The 23927-nt window shown below is 43.4% G+C and overlaps 1 protein-coding gene across 1 annotated transcript in view; it reads right to left on the bottom strand.

Annotated features, from left to right (window-relative positions):
• The window catches only part of LOC144495299 (A disintegrin and metalloproteinase with thrombospondin motifs 19-like), a 461034-nt gene that overhangs the window by 154636 nt on the left and 282471 nt on the right, over positions 1–23927 (bottom strand). The window contains exon 14 of the mRNA XM_078215388.1: positions 18188–18315. Coding sequence (XP_078071514.1) covers positions 18188–18315 — 128 coding nt within the window. The remainder of the gene's footprint in view (positions 1–18187; positions 18316–23927) is intronic.

Below are 23927 nucleotides of genomic sequence, written 5' to 3'. Positions count from 1 at the left end.
GTAAAAAACCTGATTTTAAATAACTGAAAATGGCTTTAAAGAGATTGTACAGAACCCTTGACTAATTACGTTGGTGTGAATGAGTTTCTTAGTTTCTTAGGAAATTAAATATTTAGTATGTTAAAACTTTTAACAGGTGCATATTATTGCCTCACACCTAAAAAAAACTCTTCATTTTAAGAGCCTCTTCAAAGGACGGCAAATGGATACAATTAGTGGAAAACCGCCATGGTGATTCATTCCATCTGGGGCTTGTGGCTAGTTTTCTGCGCAGGGCCAGTTCCAGCATATAATGCTTTTGAAACCAGCACAAAAGATCGTGGATACTCACTTTGTACTGGACATAAATTGCATTTGAAATGATTTGATCTTTTGCGCTGGTTTGATTGATCTCTGGTGAATAGTGGAAACTCTACCCCAATATGTACAGAGTTTTATATTGGGAGTCAGACTGGTATTCCTCCCGATCCAACATAAAACTGGGCATGATGATGTCAAAGAAAGAACAAAGAACAAAGAAAAGCACAGCACAGGGACGGCAGGCCCTCTGGACCTCCAAGCCTGTGCCGATCATGATGTCCTAACTAAACTAAAAAGCAACCTTCTGCCCTTACTCGGTCCGTATCCCTCTATTCCCTCCCTATGAATGTACCCATCCAGATGCCTCTTAAATGTTGCTAATGTGCCTGCTTCCACCATCTCCTCTGGCAGCGCGTTCCAGGCACACACCACTCTCTGCGTGAAAAACTTCCCCTACACATCTCCCTTAAACTTTCCCACTCTCACCTTGAACCTGTGCCCCCTTGTAATTGACACTTACACCCTGGGAAAAAGCCTCTGACTATTCACCCTGTCTATGCCTCTCATAATTTTGTAGACCTCTATCAAGTCTCCCTTCAGCCTCCATCTTTCCAGTGAAACCAATTCTAGTATATTCAACCTCTCCTCATAGCCAACACCCTTAAGACCAAGCAACATCCTGGTGAACCTTCTTTGCACTCTCTCCAAGGCTTCCACGTCCTCCTGATAGTGTGGCGACCAGAACTGCACACCACACTCCAGATGGGGCCTAACCGAGGTTTTAACTGCAATATGATTTGCCAGCTCTTGTACTCAATGCCCCGGCTGATAAAGGCAAGGATGCCATATGCTTTCTTAATCACCTTGGTCTCCTGTGTTGCCCCTTTTAGGGAACTGTGGACCTGCACACCCAGATCCCTCTGTATGTTAATGATATAATGTTCCGATATAAAGGAAGGCGAACAGGCAAAAAAGCTGGAGGTTAATTTAAGATAATTACACAGTAGTTGCGGCAATTCAGTGACATTTTAGGCAGCCTGTGTTTTTTAACTGGTTGCACGGGTGGGCAGCAATTGTGGGCAGGAAGCTCCAACAAGCTCCAGGGCAAGATAAATGACAGCACAAGAGGAGAACATTGAGGAGTAGGAGGCTGCAGGTGAGTGGGCAATGAAGTTGCCCTGTGATGACTTTGTGGATGGGTTTGCTGTTAAGCCAGTGAAGGGTACATCTGTAAAGGGCTCCCTGGGAAGAGGGACTCAAACTACGCAGGAGCTATAAAAAGGCAATCTGCAGTAACAGAAGCCAAAGTTGCCAAGGGATTCGTGCACTCCAGTGGCGGCTCCACCCAGTGAGGATGAGAGAAGGGGAAGGAAGGACAGGAGGGCGGCTTGCCCGGGTAGCAACAAACTATTGCCAGGAACAGAAGCATCATGGTGGCATTGAAAGGGCAAAAGGTCAACAAAGGGAGCAAGAGCAAGTACGCTCAAAGAGACGACACTACCCTGGGAGACGGAATACAGGCAGCACTTCAATTTCTTTCAAATAACCAAATAATCAATTAGCCAACATTAAGGGCATTTAAATGGTCATTGGATAAACATATGGATGATATTGGAATAGTGTAGGTTAGATGAGCTTTAGATTGGTTTCACAGGTAGGCGCAACATCGAGGGCCGAAGGGCCTGTACTGGGCTGTAATGTTCTATGTTCTATAACCAATTGCCAGTGTCACAGAAGGCTCCATCTCTCCAGGGAAGCGGTGACGTCGACCTGCACCATGATTGTTCAGGAGATCAGTTCTAGCTGCCTGAGTGACCATCCAATGCCTGTGGCACTGAAGGCAATGGTGTCTAGGTGACTCCAAAATGTCTATGCCTTTTGATCCTATCAGGGATCATCAGAGGATCACATCACTGTGGCATTTCAGAATCTTCAGCCCACCAATGTAATAGAGTTGTGACGGACAATTGGTCAGGACATTGGAAACATTCATAAGCTTCACTATTGACAACACGCGCCAGGCTGAGAGATGGTTTTCCTAAAATGCAAGGGGCAATCGATGGCACACAAGTAGCCATTAAGGCCCCCGCGGGGCAGCCAGGGGCATCTGTTAACTAGAAAGATTTCAACTTCTTGAACTTCAAGATTGTCTGTGATCACTATCAGTGCATTTTTTTATTCATTCGAGAGACATGGGGATCAATGGTTGGCCAAGCATTTATTGCCCATCCCTAGTTGCCCTTGAGAAGGTGATGGTGAGCTGCCTTTTTGAATCACTACAGTCCATGTGATGTGGGTTGACCCATAATGCTGTTAGCGGAGGAATTCCAGAATTTTGACCCAGCAACTGCGAAGGAATAGCAATATACTTCCAAGCCAGAATGGTGAGTGGCTTGGAGGGAAACTTGCAGGTGGTGGTGTTCCCATGTTTCTGTTGCCTTTGTTTTTCTCGATGGAAGTGATCATGGATTTGGAAGGTGCTGTCTAAGGATCTTTGGTGAATTACTGCAGTGCATCTTGCAGATAGTAGCATTCTGCAGATGTGTGTGAATGGTACCCTGGCAATAGCCATGATGCCTACATCCTTAGGCACTTTCAGGTGCCAAGGTTATTCTCGTCCCTTGTTCAACTGGATGGCTGGTTAATAGAAGACAAGGGCTATACATTAAAGAGGTAGTTTTATGTTGCCCATCAGGTATTTATGTTCTCAAGCAGAAGAGATATACAATACAAGCCATGTCTCCAGAGTGACCATATAGCAAACCATAGATTTGCTCAAGGTGAGATCTTGTCATCTCAACCACTCTGCTGGCATCTTGCAGTACTTCCAGGATTGTGCATCCTTGCTTGTTGTTGTTTGCTGTTCAGTGCACAATCTGGCAATGTAGAGAGGAGAATAATTGTAGATGAGGACACAGATGACAATCCTGTATCCTTAGATGATCTGTCCATCAATCACTTAGAAGAAGAACAAGATGTCAATCATGACCATAAAAGGTGACCAGCAGAGATTGGGTGCTAGTCAAACAACAGAGGCTCTTATTACAAGGTAGCTCAACTAAGACTTTGCAGGCCTCTCCCAACCAGCAGATGTCATTTGACCTCCACTCAGACCTATGAAGCACATGCTAAGATATCCAAAAGGCTTGCTTCTCCAAATATCTCACAGATGGGCCTCTGATTTTCATTGGGAAGTGCCAAATCAATGTAAGGTGGACCCCAGTCCACGTGTGAACATTCAAAAACTGTAGAAATGGTTAACAACTTAATCAGCACAATACTCAGCCTTACAGATCTAGTGAACACCAGCATGGTCCTTCTGCATCCTTAGTATTTTCTTCATATGTTTATAGGTGATGCATTATGGTGCTCTCCCATCACTGTTAGCTGCACTGGAGACTGGTTGCTGACCCTAATCTCCTGGATGACCTTGTTGGGCTTCTGCTGATTGTTTAAGGCCTTAAGGGCCCTGGCATTGTGAGGAACTCCTGCCCGGTGGTATGAATCTCCTTTGTTGTTGTGGAATCCTGAGGTGCTGGTGTCTCAGGCAGAGAGGCAGAGGAGCTGCTGTTCCCATCAGAAGAACCCAAAGGAACCCCCAGTTGCAGACAGCTGCTCCTCACCCATCAATGTGAGGTCCAGTTGATCCTCCTTGCCTACCAAAGATGGGATGAGGGTGTCTTGTCCATTATTTGCACTGGCATTGCCTACCTGAGGTCATTGATATTACAAGATCTGAACAAATAGCTAACATATTCTAAGGTTTTAAAGTTTATAAGTGTCACAAGTAGGCTTACATTAACACTGCAATGAAGTTATTGTAAAAAAACCCTTGTCACCACACTCAGGTGCCTGTTCGGGTACACTGAGGGAGAATTTAGCATGGCCAATGTATCTTTCAGACTGTAGGAGGAAACTGGAGCACCCAGAGGAAACTCACGCAGACACAGGAAGAATGTCCAGACACTGCACAGACAGTGACCCAAGCCAAGAATCAAACCCAGGTCCTTGGTGCTGTGAAGCAGCAGTGCTAATCACTGTGCACCATGGTAAGGTGCAGACTTGATGGGCCGAATGGCCTCTTTCTGCACTGTAGGGAATTCTATGAGATATGCCTGGAGCTCAGCATCTTCCTGGTCTCCCACCCTCCTCCAGAAGTCAGAGCATGGATTGTCACAGCCTCCGACCACTGGTCCAGCGATTGTGCAGTGCAAAGCCAGTAGGTGCAATTGCTTTGGCCGGCATGTGATCAAGGAGCCAGTATCTGAGCCGGTGATAGATGTGGAACAAGGATGGGACATTGCACTCTCTGCAATTTCTTCCTCCATCTCAGAGGTTAACGATGGACTCTTGAGCTCGATACCTGCTCAGGCCATTGAGTGACCTGCTGAAGGAATAAGACAGCTGAGTGCAACTCAACAATGAGGAGGAACACTGAGTAAAAGTAAATGCATCATAGACACAGACATGCAACATATGACACATGTTGCAGGCGCAGTGAGCTCCTCTGAGACAATGGGAGATTGATGAGTTCTTTATTTGGATGGATCAGCTCCTAACGTAGGTATCCATCATCTCTGGACTTCTGTACTACACTCTCCTTGTAGATAAACTTCCCAACCATCATAGAGAACTTTGCAGGGTGTTGAGTGAGGAACACATATCCACATCTCTGACAAGCTCCCCCTATGCCTGCCACATGCACACCCTCTCATAATCTGGTTCATAAATGTCCTATAGGGAAGGAAATCTGCCATCCTTACCTGGTCTGGCCTACATGTGACTCCCGAGCCACAGCAATGTGGTTGACTCTAAACTCTCCTCGGGCAACTAGGGATGGGCAATAAAAGTCCAAAGATGTGCAGGTTAGGTTGATTGGCCATGCTAAAATTGCCCCTTAGTGTCCTTAGATGCGTAGGTTAGAGGGATTAGCGGGTAAATATGTAGGGATAAGGGAGTAGGGCCTGGGTGGGATTGTGGTCGGTGCAGACTCGATGGGCCAAACGGCCTCTTTCTGCACTGTAGGGTTTCTATGTTCCTATGTTTCTAAATGCTGGCGAGCCAGCGACGTCCATGTCCCACGAATGAATAAAAAAAGTTGTATGAGCACATTCACAGTTAGCTTCCTCATTCACCCTTGCAGGATGTAGAAAATCATCCAGTCTTTCCCTGCATTGCTGCTAGGTACGACGTACAACCCCATCTGCTATCTCCGTCCAGGCTTTCTTTGTCTGAGTGGCAGGTAGCCTCTTCCACTCCACAGGAAGAGAAGCTCTTGCTGTTCATTGGCAGCCTGGAGGAGGGTACTCAGGAAGCCATCATTAAACTGTAGGCCTGTCCACGCATGCTCCTCTGTCACTTCTGATGGACATGATGTGGAGATGCCGGCGTTGGACTGGGGTAAACACAGTAAGAGTTTTAACAACACCAGGTTAAAGTCCAACAGGTTCATTTGGTAGCAAATGCCATTAGCTTTCGGAGTGCTGCTTAATGCTCCCTCCACTCACATTGTCTGTATCTTTAAGACCTGGTTGGCTGTAGAGATTCGCATTCTAATAAGTATTCTGTGACTTGATTTTGTGTCTCTGTATGCCCTGTTTGAGAGCAGATATCCACTCCATCTGATGAAGGAGCAGCGCTCCGAAAGCTAATGGCATTTGCTACCAAATAAACCTGTTGGACTTTAACCTGGTGTTGTTAAAACTCTTACTTCTGATGGATACAGGCTGTGTTTGACTCTCTTCATGCCCTTGTGGTGTTTAAGCTTCTGTCCTCAGGCTCCAGTGTCTCAGAGTAATTCAGGACCAATGGGAGTGAAAAGATTGCGGCAGCCTCCAGCTGACCTTCACGGGTTTACTCTTCACTTCTGAAGACTTTTTTTTATTCATTCATGGGATGTGGGCATTGCTGGCCTGGCCAGTATTTATTGCCCATCCCTAGTTGCCCTTGGAGGGCAGTTGAGAGTCAACCACATTGCTGTGGCTCTGGACTCACATGTAGATATCCACTCCATCTGACGAAGGAGCTGTGCTCCGAAAGCTTATGGTATTTGCTACCAAATAAACCTGTTGGACTTTAACCTGGTGTTGTGAGACTTCTTACTGTGCTCACATGTAGGCCAGAGCAAATATGGACTGCAGATTTCCTTCCCTAAAGGACATTGGTGAACCAGATGGGTTTTTCCGACAATCAACAGTGGTTTCATCGTCATCAGTAGATTCTTCATTCCAGATTATTTTGAATTCAAATTCCACCATCTGCCGTGGCGGGACTCGAACCTGGGTTTCCAGAACATTAGCTGAGTTTCTGGATTAATAGTCTAGCGATAATACCACTAGACCATCACCTCCCCTGCCTCCTTCTTGACTTCTGCTGAAGGCCAAGCAGACGGTCACTGTCGGCATCCCTTTAAAAGTTTCCCTGCCAGCATCTTCCGTCCTTGAGTGCACCTCCTGTCAATGCCTCGAAGCCTGCTCTGGGGCCTCTCTGCTGGCATGGTTCCCACTGGCTAGCTGTTAATTGGCCAGTATGTGATTGAAGTGAGAAGGTGGGACAGGATGAGAAAGGATGTAACACCTGCATCTGCTCATGTGACCCACTCACTCCCTGTTAAAATTCTGCTTGATGTGCATAAGTGCTGAAACTTCATAACATGGAAATATCCTTTAAATAATTACAGTTACTTTAACTTATAATTATCAAATATTCTGAAATTTCCACAGCAAATATTAAAGTTTGGACTTTACAACATACTTGGCTTAGATACCTGAATAAGGCTGCAGATTCTATTACAGTACTCAAAAAATTATAATGTTGTTACCTTCAAAATCCTTCCTTATCATCTTGTCCAAACATGCTACATATAACAGATTAGAGCAATGAACAAATGTCCTTTTATGAATCACTATTGGTCTCTGTACTCCATTTACACATGTTCATTTATATTTGGCAATCACATATATTTATCTCAATATGTCTACTGTATTAATCGTAATAACAGTAATGCTATCTGCTTAATTTTAATCCTAATTGTCTCCAACCCACTTAATGCTTTTTCTTAGTTCTGCCAGTATCTGTATGACAATCTGTTAACGGTTTCAAATACTGTCAAATGTTTATTGTTTTGTGGCTTTTCAACTTGTACTCTAGCGTGTATCATTTTACATTAAAAAAATGTTCTCAACCGAATCAAGGGAGAAATTTCGATTCAACATAAGCATTCTAAAATTTGTTGTCTGAACCACTTAAAAATCTGAAGGGTGCTTTACTATTAAGTTGAAATTAAATGTAATTGTTTGATTGCTGAGAATTTTTAAAACAAAACTAAAAAGTAAAAGGCACTTTAAAGCAAAGAACAACTGAAAGCTTGGTGCTAACATTGACGGAAGGTAAGAAAAGTAATGTGCAAGTTCACCCCAGAGACATATTAGCTCGGGTACCCTTTAGAGAAAGGCAATGGCAGTGGCCTAGCCTCTGCTTGTCAGTCTGCCCTGTAGCAATTGGCTATAAAATTTCAATGCCTCCACCCACCAAAATAATCCATCCATACAGGATAGGGTTTGGTCTACAATCAGGTCAGGAAATGGCATAAATAAAAACTGTGTTTAATAAAATATTTTAGAAAGTTACAATGGTATAGGACTGATTTCTTGTCTGCAGGCTATACTCCATTCAAAACTGTTGCTTATCTCCTAACGAACTCCATCAAATGCAGTTAAGAGGCTGAAAGGTGAGAAAGAAAACTATTTGTAAGGCTGGAGAATGTTTTAAGTGCTAAAAAGCACAGAACATTAACTTTTAAGTACATGGCGATTTTTAGGAGCAGGAGGAAGCCAAGAGATCAATAAACGTATTCCTATTCATAGAGGTCAGAGGTTTACAGCATGGAAACAAGCCCATCTGCCAACTTGTCCATGCCACCCTTTTTTTAAACCCCTAAGCTAGTCCCAGTTGCCCGCATTTGGTCCATATCCCTCTATACCCATCTTACTCATGTAACTGTCTAAATACTTTTTAAAAGACAAAATTGTATCCAGATCTACTACTACCTCTGGCAGCTTGTTCCAGACACTCACCACCTTGTGTGTGAAAAAATTGCCCCACTGGACTCTTTTGTATCTCTCCCCTCTCATCTTAAACCTATGCCCTCCAGTTTTAGATTCCCCTACCTTTTGGAAAAGATATTGACTCTCTAGCTGATCTATGCCCCTCACTATTTTATAGACCTCTATAACATCACCCCTCAGCCTTCTACGCTCCAGACAAAAAAGTCTATTTGATAGACCTATAAATCTTCTTTCTGCACCCTCAATACTACCCAGCACCGCAACTGGCCAACCTTTGTAGGAAGCAGAGAATCACCCCTCTAATTGACCCTTGCTTCTTCCTAGTGTACTCTACAGATTGTGCTGTGTAAGGAGAGCATCTAACGGTATGTAACTTTATTGGTTTGTTTTTACTTTAAAAATGGAATAGATTTCAGTGGCAAGAGTGACCCAGAATGAAGGAGGTGTTAACTTGACTGATTTGCATTTATGAAATTAATTCGTTCATTTTATTCTGAATCTGGAAAATTCTTCTAATTAGAGCTGGAAATTTGGCAAAAAAATGGGAACATGGAGTACCAAAGTGGGAACAAAATATTGCAAGTGCAGTCACTCTAAAAACTTAGGGATTTATTTTATTGCTTGTTCGGTCACCATCCCTAACCTTTTTAAAATCTTTTCACCTCTCTCCTTATCTTCAAAAGCACCCTGAAATCAACTGTTTGACCATATCACAGCTCCCTTCCCCTTCTCTAGGTGCACATGTACACCGATCATTTCTGGGCGTACATGTCCACCAATCACTGAAAGTGGCAGCCCAGGTGGATAAGATAGTCAAGAAGGCATACGGCATGCCTGCCTTCATCGGTCGGGGCATTGAGTATAAAAATTGGCAGGTCAAGCTGCAGCTGTACAGAACCTTAGTTAGGCCTCATTTAGAATACTGTGTACAATTCTGGTCGCCACACTACCAGAAGGATGTGGATGCTATGGAAAGGGTATAGAGGTTTACAAGATTATGAGTGGCATGGATAGAGTGGATAGTCAGATGCTCTTTCCTAGGGTAGAAAAGTTAAGTACTAGGGGACGTAAGTTTAAGGTGCATGGGGAAAAGTTTAGAGGAAATATGCAAGGCAAGTCTTTTCCTCGCAGAGGGTGGTGAATGTCTGGAATGCGCTGCCCAAGGAGGTGGTGGGAACAGGTACGATAGCGTCATTTAAGGAGCAACTAGACAAATACATGAATAGGATGGGAATGGAAGGACACGGACTCCGTAAGTGCATACGGTTTTAGTTTAGGTAGGCATCATGATCGGCACAGGCTTGGAGGACCGAAGGACCTGTTCCTGTGCTGTACTGTTCTTTGTTCTTCCTCTTGGCATTCACCTCACCACATTGTTATGTACCCTTACACATAATCATTTACATGAATGTAATAGAAATGTAAATTGCTATTTCATGAAGCAAACTCAGCCTGGAGGACTGCACTGGAGAAATAGTTTGACTGAGAAAAGTTTTAGAAGAAACTCAATTATTAGCTCTGACTTTTATGGAATCTCTTGTTTCTTCATCTGAAAGACTTTGATCCATTCCACTCTGCTAATCAAAGTTTCCAATGCAAACTATAAATTTAAAATTCTAGCCTCGATCCTACTGCTCAGCTAATATAAAGATCTAGGGGGTAAATTTTCCCATCCCTCCTGCCAAAGGAATCGTAGCAGGTGGGGAGGCGGATCATGCAAAGGTCTGCTGATCTCGAGCGGGATTTTCCGGTTTTGGGGCGAGTGCGGCCAGAAAATCTCCCCCCCCCCCCCCCACCCAATGTTTATCAATGAGCTGCTAGGCAAGGTGTCAAGTGTCAGTGGAGAATCTCCAGGAGTGGGTGAATGAGTGAACATGGCATGTCACCTCACAGCACTTACACATTTTCTTAGCTGAACAAGAGGCATCAATGCAGAACAACTCACAGCTTTTATCTGTCTACGCTCCAAACTAAAGACACTGCTTCAACCAAGTATGTTTCTTTTGTGGAGACTATGAATTGGATTCAATTTGAATCTGATTTGTTTTTTGGAGCAAGCAAGGAGATGAATTAAGGGCTTGCTCTGTCTATTCTGCGCATTGGCTTTGTAACTCTTGAGAAAGGAATAAAATTTAAAATAATATAAAGTCATGATGTGTAGTCAAGAACACATGGGAGGAATGGGGAAGGGGGATATGGCAAAACCAAATGCAACGTTATTTTAAATCTCCAGACAAAAATGATTCATAGAGAGAATTGCAGTCATTTAAAGCATATTCCATGAGCTTTATGATTATCTTTAAATGAACTATGTCGGGAGGAACCTGTGGAATTTCAGGATCTCGCAATTTGAAAGAGGAGAGTGACACAAAAATTTAAGGGAAATTTAATTCATTGCAACTCCTTGTCTAAAGCTTTGGCCTTGTGCACTGAAAGCATGTATCTCACATTTAGGTCCATCGAAACAGTCCTGCCACATCCAGTAATGAATGGTTGTGGACAATTAAATAAATAATAGGGGGAGTAGGCTCTGTGAACATCGCCCTTGCAAATGATGGAAGACTCCAGCACATAAATGTAAAAAACAAGGTTGATGCACTTGCATCGATCTTCAACCAAATGTGTTGAGTAGGTGATCCAACTTGGCCTCCTCCTGAGGTTGCCAGCATCACAGATGGCAGGCTTCAGCCAATTTGATGAACTACACCTAATATCAAGGAACTGCTAAAACATTTTGAATCAGCAAAAACTATGGGCCCTGTCAACATCCTGGCTGTGGTGCTGAAGATTGTGCTCCAGAATTAGTCATGCCTTTAGCCAAGCCGTTCCATTACAGCTACAACTCTGGCATCTACCCAACAAAAGTGTAAAGTTACCTGGTATGACTGTCCACAAAAAGCAAGAGAAATTTGATCCAGTAAAATAACCACCCCACCAGTCTATTCTCAATCATCAGCAAAGCGATGGAGGATGTCATCAATAGTGCTTTCAAGCGGCACTTACTCACCAATAACCCACTCACTGATGCTCAATTTGGGGTCTGCCAGGACAACTTGGCTCCAAAACTCACTGCAGTCTCGGTACAAACAGGAACATGAGTTCAATTCCAGAGGTGTGGTGAGAGTGACGGCCATTAACATTAAGGCAGTACTTAACCAAGTATGACATCCAGGAGTCGGAGTATAATTGTCACCAATGGGAATCAGGGAAATCTCTCCAAGGCTGGAGCCATAGCTAGCATCAGCTCAGACCTAGGTGTTTCTCAGAGTAGTTGCCCAGACCCAACATCTTCAGCTGCTTAATAAATGACCTTCCCCACCATCAGAAGGTCAGAAGTGTGGATGTTTGCTGATGATTGCACAGTGTGTTATGGTTCCTGTTGAATCCACAAAGCAAAATAATCAAATTTACCAATCACCCAAATGAAGAAATTACCAACAAGGTTTCATTATGTAAGGATGGCAAATTTCCTTCCCGAAAGGACATTAACAAACCAGATAGGTTTTTTACAACCATCAATGATAATTATATGATCACCATTACTGAAACAAGCTTCAATTTCAAATTTATTAATTGAATTTCAATATCACTAGCTGCTGTGATGGGATTTGAACCCATGTCCCTGAGCATTAGCTTGGGCTTCAGGATTACTAGTCTAATAACATTACCACCATTTCCCCCTTAACTTTTACTTTAACTTTTGAATTCAAATCAATGTAAACTAAACATGAATTAGTAAGCAAACACGGTTAGTACAAACTGTAAATTGCTTCCAAAATAGCATGTGTGTCAAAGACTCGCATAGCATTAGTAGGCAGTCCACCCGACCTGCCTTGTCTCTGTTTCAGCCACACAGTCGTTCCAAGCAAAATTCCAATCCCTTTCTTTCAAGAACTGAGCCCATTCTCCACAGGAAACGGTTTCCACACAAACAGGGTTCACAATCTTCCTTATATGGCACACTTCCAGAACCTTCTCAACTCTCAGCTTCCATCAGTTGTGGTAGCGTGCATCACAACAGAAGCTCTCTCTGCAGCTCTCCCATTTCTCTGTTGTGTCTGTGTTCCACAAAGCTGCTGCATTTTGAACTTCCTTCTTGTAGACCCGACTTCCATACCAAGGGTCGCCAGTTCACCTGGACCAGTATGCCTTTTATCCAAAAATTACAACTGATCTCATATATCCCTTGCTGTGATGCACATTTAAGCTGCAGTGTAATTTATGGAAAAATATGTTTACAATAATTATTGCAATATTTTGCTTTTATATGTAAGCTTTTCAATAGAGTTAGCTACTTAAAGAAAACTGTCTTAAGGACGAGTAGACTTGTACCTTTTTACAAGTGTAGTTTTCTGAGGAGATTGGATCATCTTGAAAAAGCATTTGCCTTGGATGAGGCCAATTTTGGGGACATCCAACAAGTGGCTGTTATAGCAATCTGCTGTAAAATTCCTAATAAATTTGTTTGGAAAATGTTTTGAAACATCATTATTACTGAAATTGCAGTAAGGTTGTCATTTTGTTGAACGTGGCTGAATTGGCCTTACTCTTAAAGCTGTCAGTTTCTATTGCACAAGAAGATACACGTGAACTTTGTTATTAAAAGCTGTTTATTTAAACACTTGACAATCCATTGTACCAAAAGATTTTAACCAGATTTAAATCCAATCTGTGATTTATTATCCTTGTTAAAGAGAAACTCGTTTGTCCAATCAGTAAGTGTGCTGTGGCCAATTTGCTTTCGACTTTGCGCCTTCTGGTTTGACTTTAGGCTTTGAAAGTGCAGGTGAAGGATGAATTATTCAATTTGACTTGTATTTGATGTAAAATCCCAGATTGGCACATAGTTTTGCATGTTTCCCAGTTAAAGTTGAACTGGCTTGACACATAGAATGGGTGATTTTCTGATCTTGTGTTCCCAGCGAGGTGTTTTACTCACTGGGAACATTCCAGCATGCCAAAGCATGCTACACGTGCTTTGTGGCTGTTTAACCCATTGATCTAAAAACCATGTGTAGTATGGCCCTCTATTTCACATTTGCACTCTGATGGGTGAGTCCCCGGCTGGAAGTATTAAGTTGGAAAATGATCCCTATAAATCCTGACCTTGTACAGACTGAGGTTTCCTTTCTGATGCAGTACTTTCAGAAGTTATTATTGTTCACGCAAGGGGACATGAATATAGCTGAGGAGGACACTGGGTTGCAGGGGAGTAGAATAGACAGTATTACAGTTGATAAGGAGGATGTGCAGGATATTCTGGAGGGTCTGAAAATAGATAAATCCCCTGGTCCGGATGGGATTTATCCAAGGATTCTCTGGGAGGCAAGAGAAGTGATTGCAGAGCCTCTGGCTCTGATCTTCAGGTCGTCGTTGGCCTCTGGTATAGTACCAGAAGATTGGAGGTTAGCGAATGTTGTCCCATTGTTTAAGAAGGGGAACAGAGACTTCCCCGGGAATTATAGACCGGTGAGTCTCACTTCTGTTGTCGGCAAGATGTTGGAAAAAATTATAAGGGATAGGATTTATAGTTATTTGGAGAGTAATTAATTGATAGGTGATAGTCAGCATGGTTTTGTGGCAGGTAGGTCGTGCCTTACTAACCTTATTGAGTTTTTTGAGAAAGTGACCAAGGAGGTGGATGGGGGCAAGGCAGTGGACGTGGTATATATGGATTTTAGTAAGGCGTTTGATAAGGTTCACCATGGTAGGCTTCTGCAGAAAATGCAGATGTATGGGATTGGGGGTGATCTAGGAAATTGGATCAGGAATTGGCTAGCGGATAGGAAACAGAGGGTGGTGGTTGATAGTAAATATTCATCATGGAGTGCGGTTACAAGTGGTGTACCTCAGGGATCTGTTTTGGGGCCACTGCTGTTTGTAATATTTATTAATGATCTGGATGAGGGTATAGTTGGGTGGATTAGCAAATTTGCTGATGACACCAAAGTCGGTGGTGTGGTAGACAGTGAGGAAGGGTGTCGTAGTTTGCAGGAAGACTTAGACAGGTTGCAAAGTTGGGCCGAGAGGTGGCGGATGGAGTTTAATGCGGAGAAGTGTGAGGTAATTCACTTTGGTAGGAATAACAGATGTGTTGAGTATAGGGCTAACGGGAGGACTTTGAATAGTGTGGAGGAGCAGAGGGATCTAGGTGTATGTGTGCATAGATCCCTGAAAGTTGGGAATCAAGTAGATAAGGTTGTTAAGAAGGCATATGGTGTCTTGGCGTTTATTGGTAGGGGGATTGAATTTAGGAGTCGTAGCGTTATGTTGCAACTGTACACAACTCTGGTGCGGCCGCACTTGGAGTACTGTGTGCAGTTCTGGTCCCCACATTACAGGAAGGATGTGGAGGCTTTGGAGAGGGTGCAGAGGAGGTTTACCAGGATGTTGCCTGGTATGGAGGGGAGATCCTATGAGGAGAGGCTGAGGGATTTGGGATTGTTTTCGCTGGAAAGGCGGCGGCTAAGAGGGGATCTTATTGAAACATATAAGATGATTAGAGGTTTAGATAGGGTGGATAGTGATAGCCTTTTTCCTCTGATGGAGAAATCCAGCACGAGGGGGCATGGCTTTAAATTGAGGGGGGGTAGTTATAGAACCGATGTCAGGGGTAGGTTCTTTACCCAGAGGGTGGTGAGGGATTGGAATGCCCTGCCAGCATCAGTTGTAAATGCGCCTAGTTTGGGGGCGTTTAAGAGATCCGTAGATAGGTTCATGGACGAAAAGAAATTGGTTTAGGTTGGAGGGTCACAGTTTTTTTTTTAACTGGTCGGTGCAACATCGTGGGCCGAAGGGCCTGTTCTGCGCTGTAATGTTCTATGTTCTATGTTCTATGTTTTTCTTTAGATACTTTTACAAGGCTTTGCATAGTTGCTGTAAGCCTTCACACATTTTTGTGATGCTCGCGGATGGTACATTGGTATGATGGGTACTGAACTTAGTGATAATGTTGTACATTTGGTTAGCACGAGACAATGAGGGCGATGAGCAATTTATCTATTGGTGGACTTTGTTGATCTGCACAAATAGTGCAGGGGGATGCTTTTATCGCTGGTTACCTTTTGTTAAGTTTCAATCAGGGAGCATGCTCTCTCTTCCTTGTGTTAGCCAATAGCCTGGCTGAGTAAGTTTGAGGGGTGGAATGGCCTTTTCCTATGTTTCTAACCCTATGTTGGGGTTCATGGTGCAAGGCAGGAGAATATATTGACTCAGAGAAAGCAGCCCAGTATTTCTCCAACTGAAGTTGGAGGTTGATAATTCATCCTTCCCAGTAGGGCTATACCCTACTTATTGACACCATAGAATCATAGAAATCATAGAAACCCTACAGTGCAGAAGGAGGCCATTCGGCCCATCGAGTCTGCACCGACCACAATCCCACCCAGGCCCTACCCCCACATATTTTACCCGCTAATCCCTCTAACCTACGCATCCCAGGACTCTAAGGGGCAATTTTTAACCTGGCCAATCAACCTAATCCGCACATCTTTGGACTGTGGGAGGAAACCGGAGCACCCGGAGGAAACCCACGTAGACACGAGGAGAATGTGCAAACTCCACACAGACAGTGACCCGAGCCGGGAATTGAACCCGGGACCCTGGAGCTGTGAAGCAGCAGTGCTAACCACTGTGCTACCGTGCCGCATGTTCTTGTGTTCCCAGCGAGGTGTTTTACTCACTGGGAACATTCCAGCATGCCAAAGCATGCTACACGTGCTTTGTGGCTGTTTAACCCATTGATCTAAAAACCATGTGTAGTATGGCCCTCTATTTCACATTTGCACTCTGATGGGTGAGTCCCCGGCTGAAAGTATTAAGTTGGAAAATGATCCCTATAAATCCTGACCTTGTACAGACTGAGGTTTCCTTTCTGATGCAGTACTTTCAGAAGTTATTATTGTTTTTCTTTAGATACCAGTGAGATCTGTGCTTGTCTTTACATCACAAACCTGAGCTTCCAGTAGGGAGGGCCAGTAATAATGAGACTCAGGACTGGATTTTCACAACCGAGGTGGTACTCAATTTGGGAAATTCCTTGCCTTGGTTTAAAGGGCTCTGCTATGCTCAATCTTCACTTCCAGGGGCAGGGATGGGATACATTTGGGCCTGCCAATCTCAGAAGCATACTTTAGGTGGCAAGTGGGCAAGTGCCCAGGGAGGCTGGTTAGAAGTCCCAACTTGTGACTTCATCCCAGTTGTATTAAAAGTGATTAGGGCCTATGGCCCTCACCCTTCATAGCCACTCCCCATGCCCATCTTTAAAAGTAAAGTTTATTTATTAGTCACAAATAGGCTTACATTAACACTGCAATGATGTTACTGTGAAAATCCCCTAGTCGCCACACTGAGGGAGAATTTAGCATGGCCAATCCACCTGACCAGCACATTTTTTGGCTTGAGGGGGTGAAACCGGAGCACCCGGAGAAAACCCGCGTAGACACGGGGAGAACGTGCAAACGCCACACCGACAATGACCTAAGCCAGGATTCGAACCCAGGTCTCCGGTGCTGTGAATCAGCAGTGCCACCGTGCCGCCGTGCTAACCACTGTGCCACCATGCACCAGTAATAGCTTTCATGCTGTCTCCATAGCACCATGTCCCTTCCATGACCTCCGTTCCCATTATTCACTATGCACAGAACAAATGAGACATGTAACAACAATAACAAGTGTTGAAATGCTGAGAAAAATGAAACAACTTTTCTGAAATTTTCTTTGAAAAAAACTGCTGTTCCTACAATCCTATTAGTGTCAAACTAGCAGGGCAATTATAATATCAGTAACAGAAACTTCTGACCACTTCACACCTCTTAATCTTGTCCAAATAAACATCCAGACATTCGCAAGAGACCACAGAAAAAATGACTTATTATAATCACATAAAGATTTCAATCAAGCAAAGTAAACACTCCATTTAGTTGCAAAACCATAACTCTTGTTAAGCTTACTCCCTGTGTTCGCTATCCGCACTCTTATCCTGCACTGACAGCCGGTGCCAAGAATGGGACCAAAAGTCTCAGAATCAGTTTGAGTCTGCCAGGAGTCAGCCCAAGGCAATCTAGGCTTAGATCTGCTCGACTTTGAAGTTGGTTATGATTTCTGTGACTTCTTGGATTGTTCCTCAGATTAAATATCTAATTCAAGCAGATGTGAGCACCTGGAAAACTATCCACTCAAACTTCAAAATGGTCAAACCCAAATTCTTTATTCCATTGGCATTCATTCCAAAATTGGTTCTTAAATATTCTTGTAAAAACTTCATTGTATTTGAAAGCATCAAAACCCAAGATAAAGGAGAAAAATAAAAAAGTGGCTCTCTCATAGTTTTGGGGCTTTTTAAGAGAGTGCTCAGCAAAAGCACAATGGATGATCCATGAATAAAATGTTACTTTTTCTTTTGATTTCAGTTATACATTCACCAGCTTAGAAAATGGAAGGCCTAAGTAAATGATAGGGAGTGGGATAGCTTGGTTTCAGATAAAGCTCGGCACAACATCATGGGCCAAAGGGTCTATTCTGTGCTGTACAGTTCTATTCTATTCTACAACCAGTTTAAGTTTTGTTGGATTCTCTCCCACCTTTTACTGAAATTGGATTTTTAATCCACTTTGTGACTCAGAAGGACGTGTAATTGTTTGTCTCAGCAGTAAACATCTGCCACTTTCAATTCTCTTAATCGGTAATACATTAAAATGAATAAACTGTAGCTCCCTCATTTTATATGCACGTATTAAATGATCACATGGAAGTTTGGAGGAAGGGTAACAATCGACCATTTGCATCATTTAATGTAACTTTGGCTTAACAGTTTTACATACCTGGCATGTGCCATTAGCACAAATGTCTGCTTCCTGTGGACCACATGGCGTTCCATCAAGTACTTTCTCTGAGATCAGCATAGGTTGATCTTTCCCCAGAGGAGAACAGAACAGTGCACAGGGCTTCTCTGAACAGGAAATCAAACAAAATGAAGCACATCATACATTAGTCCAGTTTATATCTTACAATCAAATTTTAGTTGTAGAAATCTTTCCTGATCATTCAACTTGACAGATGTGCTGGTTTCCATTGAATTCCCAGATATGCCCTGTATATCTTTTACCTATAAAGGTACTTTCTGGAATGTTCTTAAAAAATTAAAAGTGAACATAATCAAAGATTCTACAGCACGTAGACAGGCCCTTTTGCCCAAACTGGGTCAATGCCAACCAAAATGCCCATCTAAGCGAACCCATAATGGAAAAGCTAAGTCGCTATTTTCTCCCAATTTAGATATTGGATCATTTTCAATATACTGGTTGTATTCCCCAGAAAAATGCAAATATATTCCAAAATCTCATGCAGTGCTGATATTATATAAACAAGGGTGGTAACCTATTTCAAATAACGAGGTTCACTTTTCACAATTCGTATTTTAAATAAATGGGTTATCACTTTTATTAAAATAGTTGCAAAAGTTTCCACGAACATGTTAATGAGTACAATATCAATATTGTACAGTAATTTCTTCAGTGAAAGCAATGACAATGTGAATCAAATCTGGTGTTCATACCACCCCATCTGAAATATGTACAAACACGCAAAAATAATAGCCCAGAGAGGAAAATGGAGCTGAATTTTCAAAGCGGAGTTGGGAACCTGACACTAAGATGAACTCTAGCTCTGGATCTCACGTTCAAACTGCATGGGTCTCACTATGTTATTACCAAATATAAATGGCACAAGACTGTTGCGCGCATGGGGAAGGTGTTTGAAAATTCTAATCGTGAGCTAAAAGACCCTTTAGTGAGCTATTTAATGACTTAAGGGGAACTCATTGGAAACTCCCTCCCACCATCAAAATTCTGAGCTGTCCTTGGCGTGTGGTTTGGTGGGCCTTCCCAAAAAGAGACAGCACGGGTCCCTCGCCAGCTCTCCAGCTGGCAGGCGAGACCCCTAACCCCTGAGACTTTGGCTAAATCTTGTGTTCTCACAGGTGGTGAGCTTGGAGGGAGGAAGGGCATTCACTTAGGCCAGATAGTGGCATACCGCAACCCTGCACCTTCCTGCATCCGCCTGAATTAAGTACTGAGCAGGAAGGCCCATGGTCAACCTTTCCACCCCACTGCCAACTGAAGCCTTTAAATGGTCAATTAATGGACACTTAACCACTGCTGCTGGTATTAGCCGAGCTGCAGTTGGGCCTGTTGCCATGTGGCGCGTGCGGCATCTAACATCATGCTTGATGATTTGACCTAGGGAAGAGGGTGCCCCTGCTGAGAACCACAACTCAACCCTGCTGCTGACACCTCCTGTACCCCTCTCCTCACGATCCTGCGAACCCCCCACCCCGCTACCTGTGGCCTGGTCACTCTGAGACCCTGGGACTCCGGCACCTCTCCAGTGGCGTTGTGGCCTCTGGTTGACTAGGGGCTCTGTGTAGGCACGATTTTGACCCCAGGGTAAGACTGGCAGCTGGCTCGACTCTCTGATAGGCACTTGGTTTGGTAGGCCTTCCCAAAAAGAGACAGCGCAGGTCCCTCGCCAGCTCTCCAGCTGGCAGGCGAGACCCCTGACCCCTCAACAAGATTCTGCCTCAGCTTTGGGACCTTGATTTTTAATTCCCGCTTGAACCAAGTCCCAACCCTACAGTCTTGTGGAAATCTAGCTCATGATCTCAGCAGGAGGAGGGTCACACAGATATTTCAGGAAACAGAAATGTAAGGTTGAATCTGATGTGAATTAGGTTGTCTTAAAATAAGATTGAAGGGACTGACCAGTGCCAAATTACAAAGGCAAATTCAGTTCAGACCTGTTCCATATGTACATTACAAACAAAGATATCAAAAGGCTGACATATCTCGCAAACATCCAACACCTCTGCTATGTGGTACAGGTGATATTATATGTAATTAAGTTTCTTCCCTCACTTCCTACATGTATGTTGATTTTTGCTGGTATGATTCTATGGATAATGACAGCTAATTTCAATCCTGCCCTTTTCCAACTCATACAAGGATAGAAAATGCTGGAAAAACTCAGCAGGTCCATCAGCATCTGTGGGGAAAGAAATTAAAGGCAGAATTCTCACACTTTGGGACTAAATCCTGTGGCGAGGGTGGGTCTGATGGTGTATAGTTCGCCATCCTCTCCGGGTGCCATATTGAAAAGGTGCCCAACAATACTGATCCACCATTGAAGGAACAAGGTAGGTCGCCTGAATCTCCAGGAAAGGCTGGAAGATGAACGCTTGCCAGGGCACCATCTGGAAGGTCTATCTGCATATGCACTCCCGACTCACTGCTGTGGTGTTCCAGGATTCAGAATTGTGGCGGGGTGGCTCCATCCTGAACTCTGGAAACAGCGCCAAGCATTGTTCAGATGATTCCCGACATCTGCACGCCACGTTGTTCCAGGTATGTTTCACACCAGCGTTTTTTGCCGCCAGCACCGCAAAGAATCCGCCACTGATCTGCATCCCATTAGGTTCACACTGGCCTCCAGCAGGTTTCCTGATCTCAGCAGTGGAAGATCCTGCGGTAAATTCACGCCAGCGCGAAGCCGATTTCTTGGACCCTCGCCATATTCACTCTCACCACCCCGCTCCCCCTCCCACCACCACAATGGCCATCATCGAATCCGCCAGTGGGTCTTGGGAGAATTCCACCCAGGGTTAATGTTTTGAGTCCAATATCATTCTTCTTCAGAACTGGCCAGTTAGACTCAAAGTATTAACTCTGTTTCTCTTTCACCGATACTGCCAGACCTGCTGAGCTTTCCCAGCATTTTCTGCTTTTGTTTCAGATTTCCAGCACTTGCAGTATTTAATTTTTACTCATACAAGGATTCTTTTCAGCAAGAGTCTGGATACTGATTGGGCATCAGGACCCTGGCTAATTTTTCTTTTCATCGGCGCTGGATGCTGAGGCAAATGTCCCGCTGCCCCTGTGCCCTCATCTGAGATTGGGTAACTCGACAACAGAGCAAAATCAAAATTGGATCTTCCATTTTGGACTATTTAGCTTTAAACTTGGTAATGGCTTATCCTGTAGGTCACTGGGCTAGCACACTGCAAATCTATCTGATGTAATGAATATTATATCCTACCGAATAGACCCTTCATATAGTGTTGGAAGAATAATAAGCATTATGGGCAGCACGGTGACACAGTGGTTAGCACTGCTGCCTCACAGTGCCAGGGACCTGGGTTCAATTTTGGCCTCGGGTGACTGTGGAATTTGCACATTCTCCCCGTGTCGGTGTGGGTTTCCTCTGGATGCTCCGTTTTCTTCCTACACTCCAAAGATGTGCGGGTTAAGTTGATTGGCTATGCTAAATTGGCCCCGAGTGTCAGGGTGATTAGCAGGGTAAATACATGGGGTACGGGAATGGGGCCTGGGGTTGGATTGTGGTCGGTGCAGACTTGATGAGCCAAATGGTCTCCTTCTGCACTGTAGTGATTCTATGAAACGGTCATATTGCAGTCAGGTGATCAAAGGCAGGACCTTCCATGAATTTGAGAGAGGATGAAATTGAAGAGCGGCACGGTAGCACAGTGGTTAGCACTGCTGCTTCACAGCTCCAGGGACCTGGGTTCGAATCCCGGCTCGGGTCACTGTCTGTGTGGAGTTTGCACATTCTCCTCGTGTCTGCGTGGGTTTCCTCCGGGTGCTCCGGTTTCCTCCCACAGTCCAAAGATGTGCAGGTTAGGTTGATTGGCCATGCTAAAATTGCCCCTTAGTGTCCTGGGATGCGTAGATTAGAGGGATTAGCAGGTAAAATATGTAGGGAAATGGGGGTAGGGCCTGGGTGGGATTGTGGTCGGTGCAGACTCGATGGGCCGAATGGCCTCTTTCTGTACTGTCGGGTTTCTATGATTTCTAGCTGTAACTTCTCAAGACTTTCCTGATCACTCTAATCTCTTGTTGTCACTCAGTTCCTGTTGGGAACTGGTTCATCATGGGACTTGCCCCAATATAGCACTATGCTGCTGAAATTCTGCTCCTGGTTTATTGTTGTTATTTGTACATTTTTTTTGGTGCATTGTGTATGTCTGATGTCGAGAAGGCACTTCCCCAGGTTGTCTGCTCTGCCCTGATTTGACTGCAATTCATGCATTCCAAGGGAATTGCATTGGGCACAAAGGCAGCAGTATTTTCTGGCCAGGAGCAGAAATGTTCTGGTGCAGCTTCATCATTCAAGACACCAGCATTTCCTGCAGATAGCAAAGTTTAAAATTGTGCATTTTCTGATGAGATAGGAGACTGCTAATGTCCAGCAGGTAGCAGGATAACTTTTTGTCAAGCATAGCCTTTTGATCACAGATCAGATGGACTGAATCTGACCCGCGTTTGCCAATTCCAGTGCACTTGAACTGCCAGTATAGGGGAGTAGGATTTGAGTCCCTCTGTTGATAATCATTAAAGATGATTGATGTGGGAAAATGAAATTCATCTGCTACAGCAATGCACTCTTCTCAGGTTAAATACTTGTATTGTATATTTGTACAGCACCTGATAACATCACTTAAAAAACGTCTCCAATTGCTACATGTACAATGAAGCCTAATGACTTTACTTATGCCGACAAAACAAACATTTTGCACATAGAAAGATTCCAAAAATCACATTGAGATGAAATTGGTACAATTAGAGCAATTTTTTTGTGACTTGACACTTCATCTACCAAATTGTAAAGGAAATTTGACAGGCTTGATGCAAATACTGAGTGCACAAAGTGGGAAATTGCTCCATTTTTCTAGTATAGCAAATATCACAGTAATTAGCAAAGGAGTAGAAAGAAGAGATATGCTTTGCACACAATATATTTCCCATGTCGGAATTCAACACTTCAAAAACAAAAATAAGAATGCAAAATTAATGTAATTAAAAGTTAATTCATTTTTAGAGTTTGCTTACAAGAAGAAAGAATGCAGATTTTTTTTTAAGATCTCCAGTTACTTACCAGTGCTGTAACAAAATAAAGCCTTAATCAGGAGAAAGAGTGGTTCTGTCAACCACAAAATATGCTGTTGTGTTTTTCTTATACTTTCTTAAAGAAAACTAAATCCTCTGTTGCACTAAGGGATATGGACATTGAAATGAAATATTATTTTATTTGGGCCTGTGCTAATTTCAGCAATTCAAAAATCAGATAACTACCTTTCTCTTTTGCGATCATAATACCAACAGTCTTAAAACTTTAGAAATGTCATAAAATCAACCTTTGGTACCAGTTTATATTTCTACATTTATTGCACCAAGGTATAAACAGAAGTTACTTTAAAATTAACTAACAGGCACAGTATTGTTTTCATGCCGTGATTACATTTTTATTGCAAGATTTAAGGAACATTTGGAGACCTGTTAAGGTTGTTCTGCTCAAAGGCATTTGAGAAGTTCTCTTGAGGAAGCTTTTCTTTTATTAAGATGCTAATTCACTATTGTTTGGATTTCTGCTTTGTTGCTGACTATCCAATTACTGTGTAACATGCATAAATATGCACTAGCACAGAACTGGAATGATAGTTCTGATCCCTATAATTGGCCCGCTAGAGGACCGAAACGGTGGCACAGTGGA

Source organism: Mustelus asterias, chromosome 6, assembly GCF_964213995.1.
Source record: "Mustelus asterias chromosome 6, sMusAst1.hap1.1, whole genome shotgun sequence".
NCBI lineage: Eukaryota > Metazoa > Chordata > Chondrichthyes > Carcharhiniformes > Triakidae > Mustelus > Mustelus asterias.
This window is presented reverse-complemented; position numbering and strand designations above follow the sequence as displayed.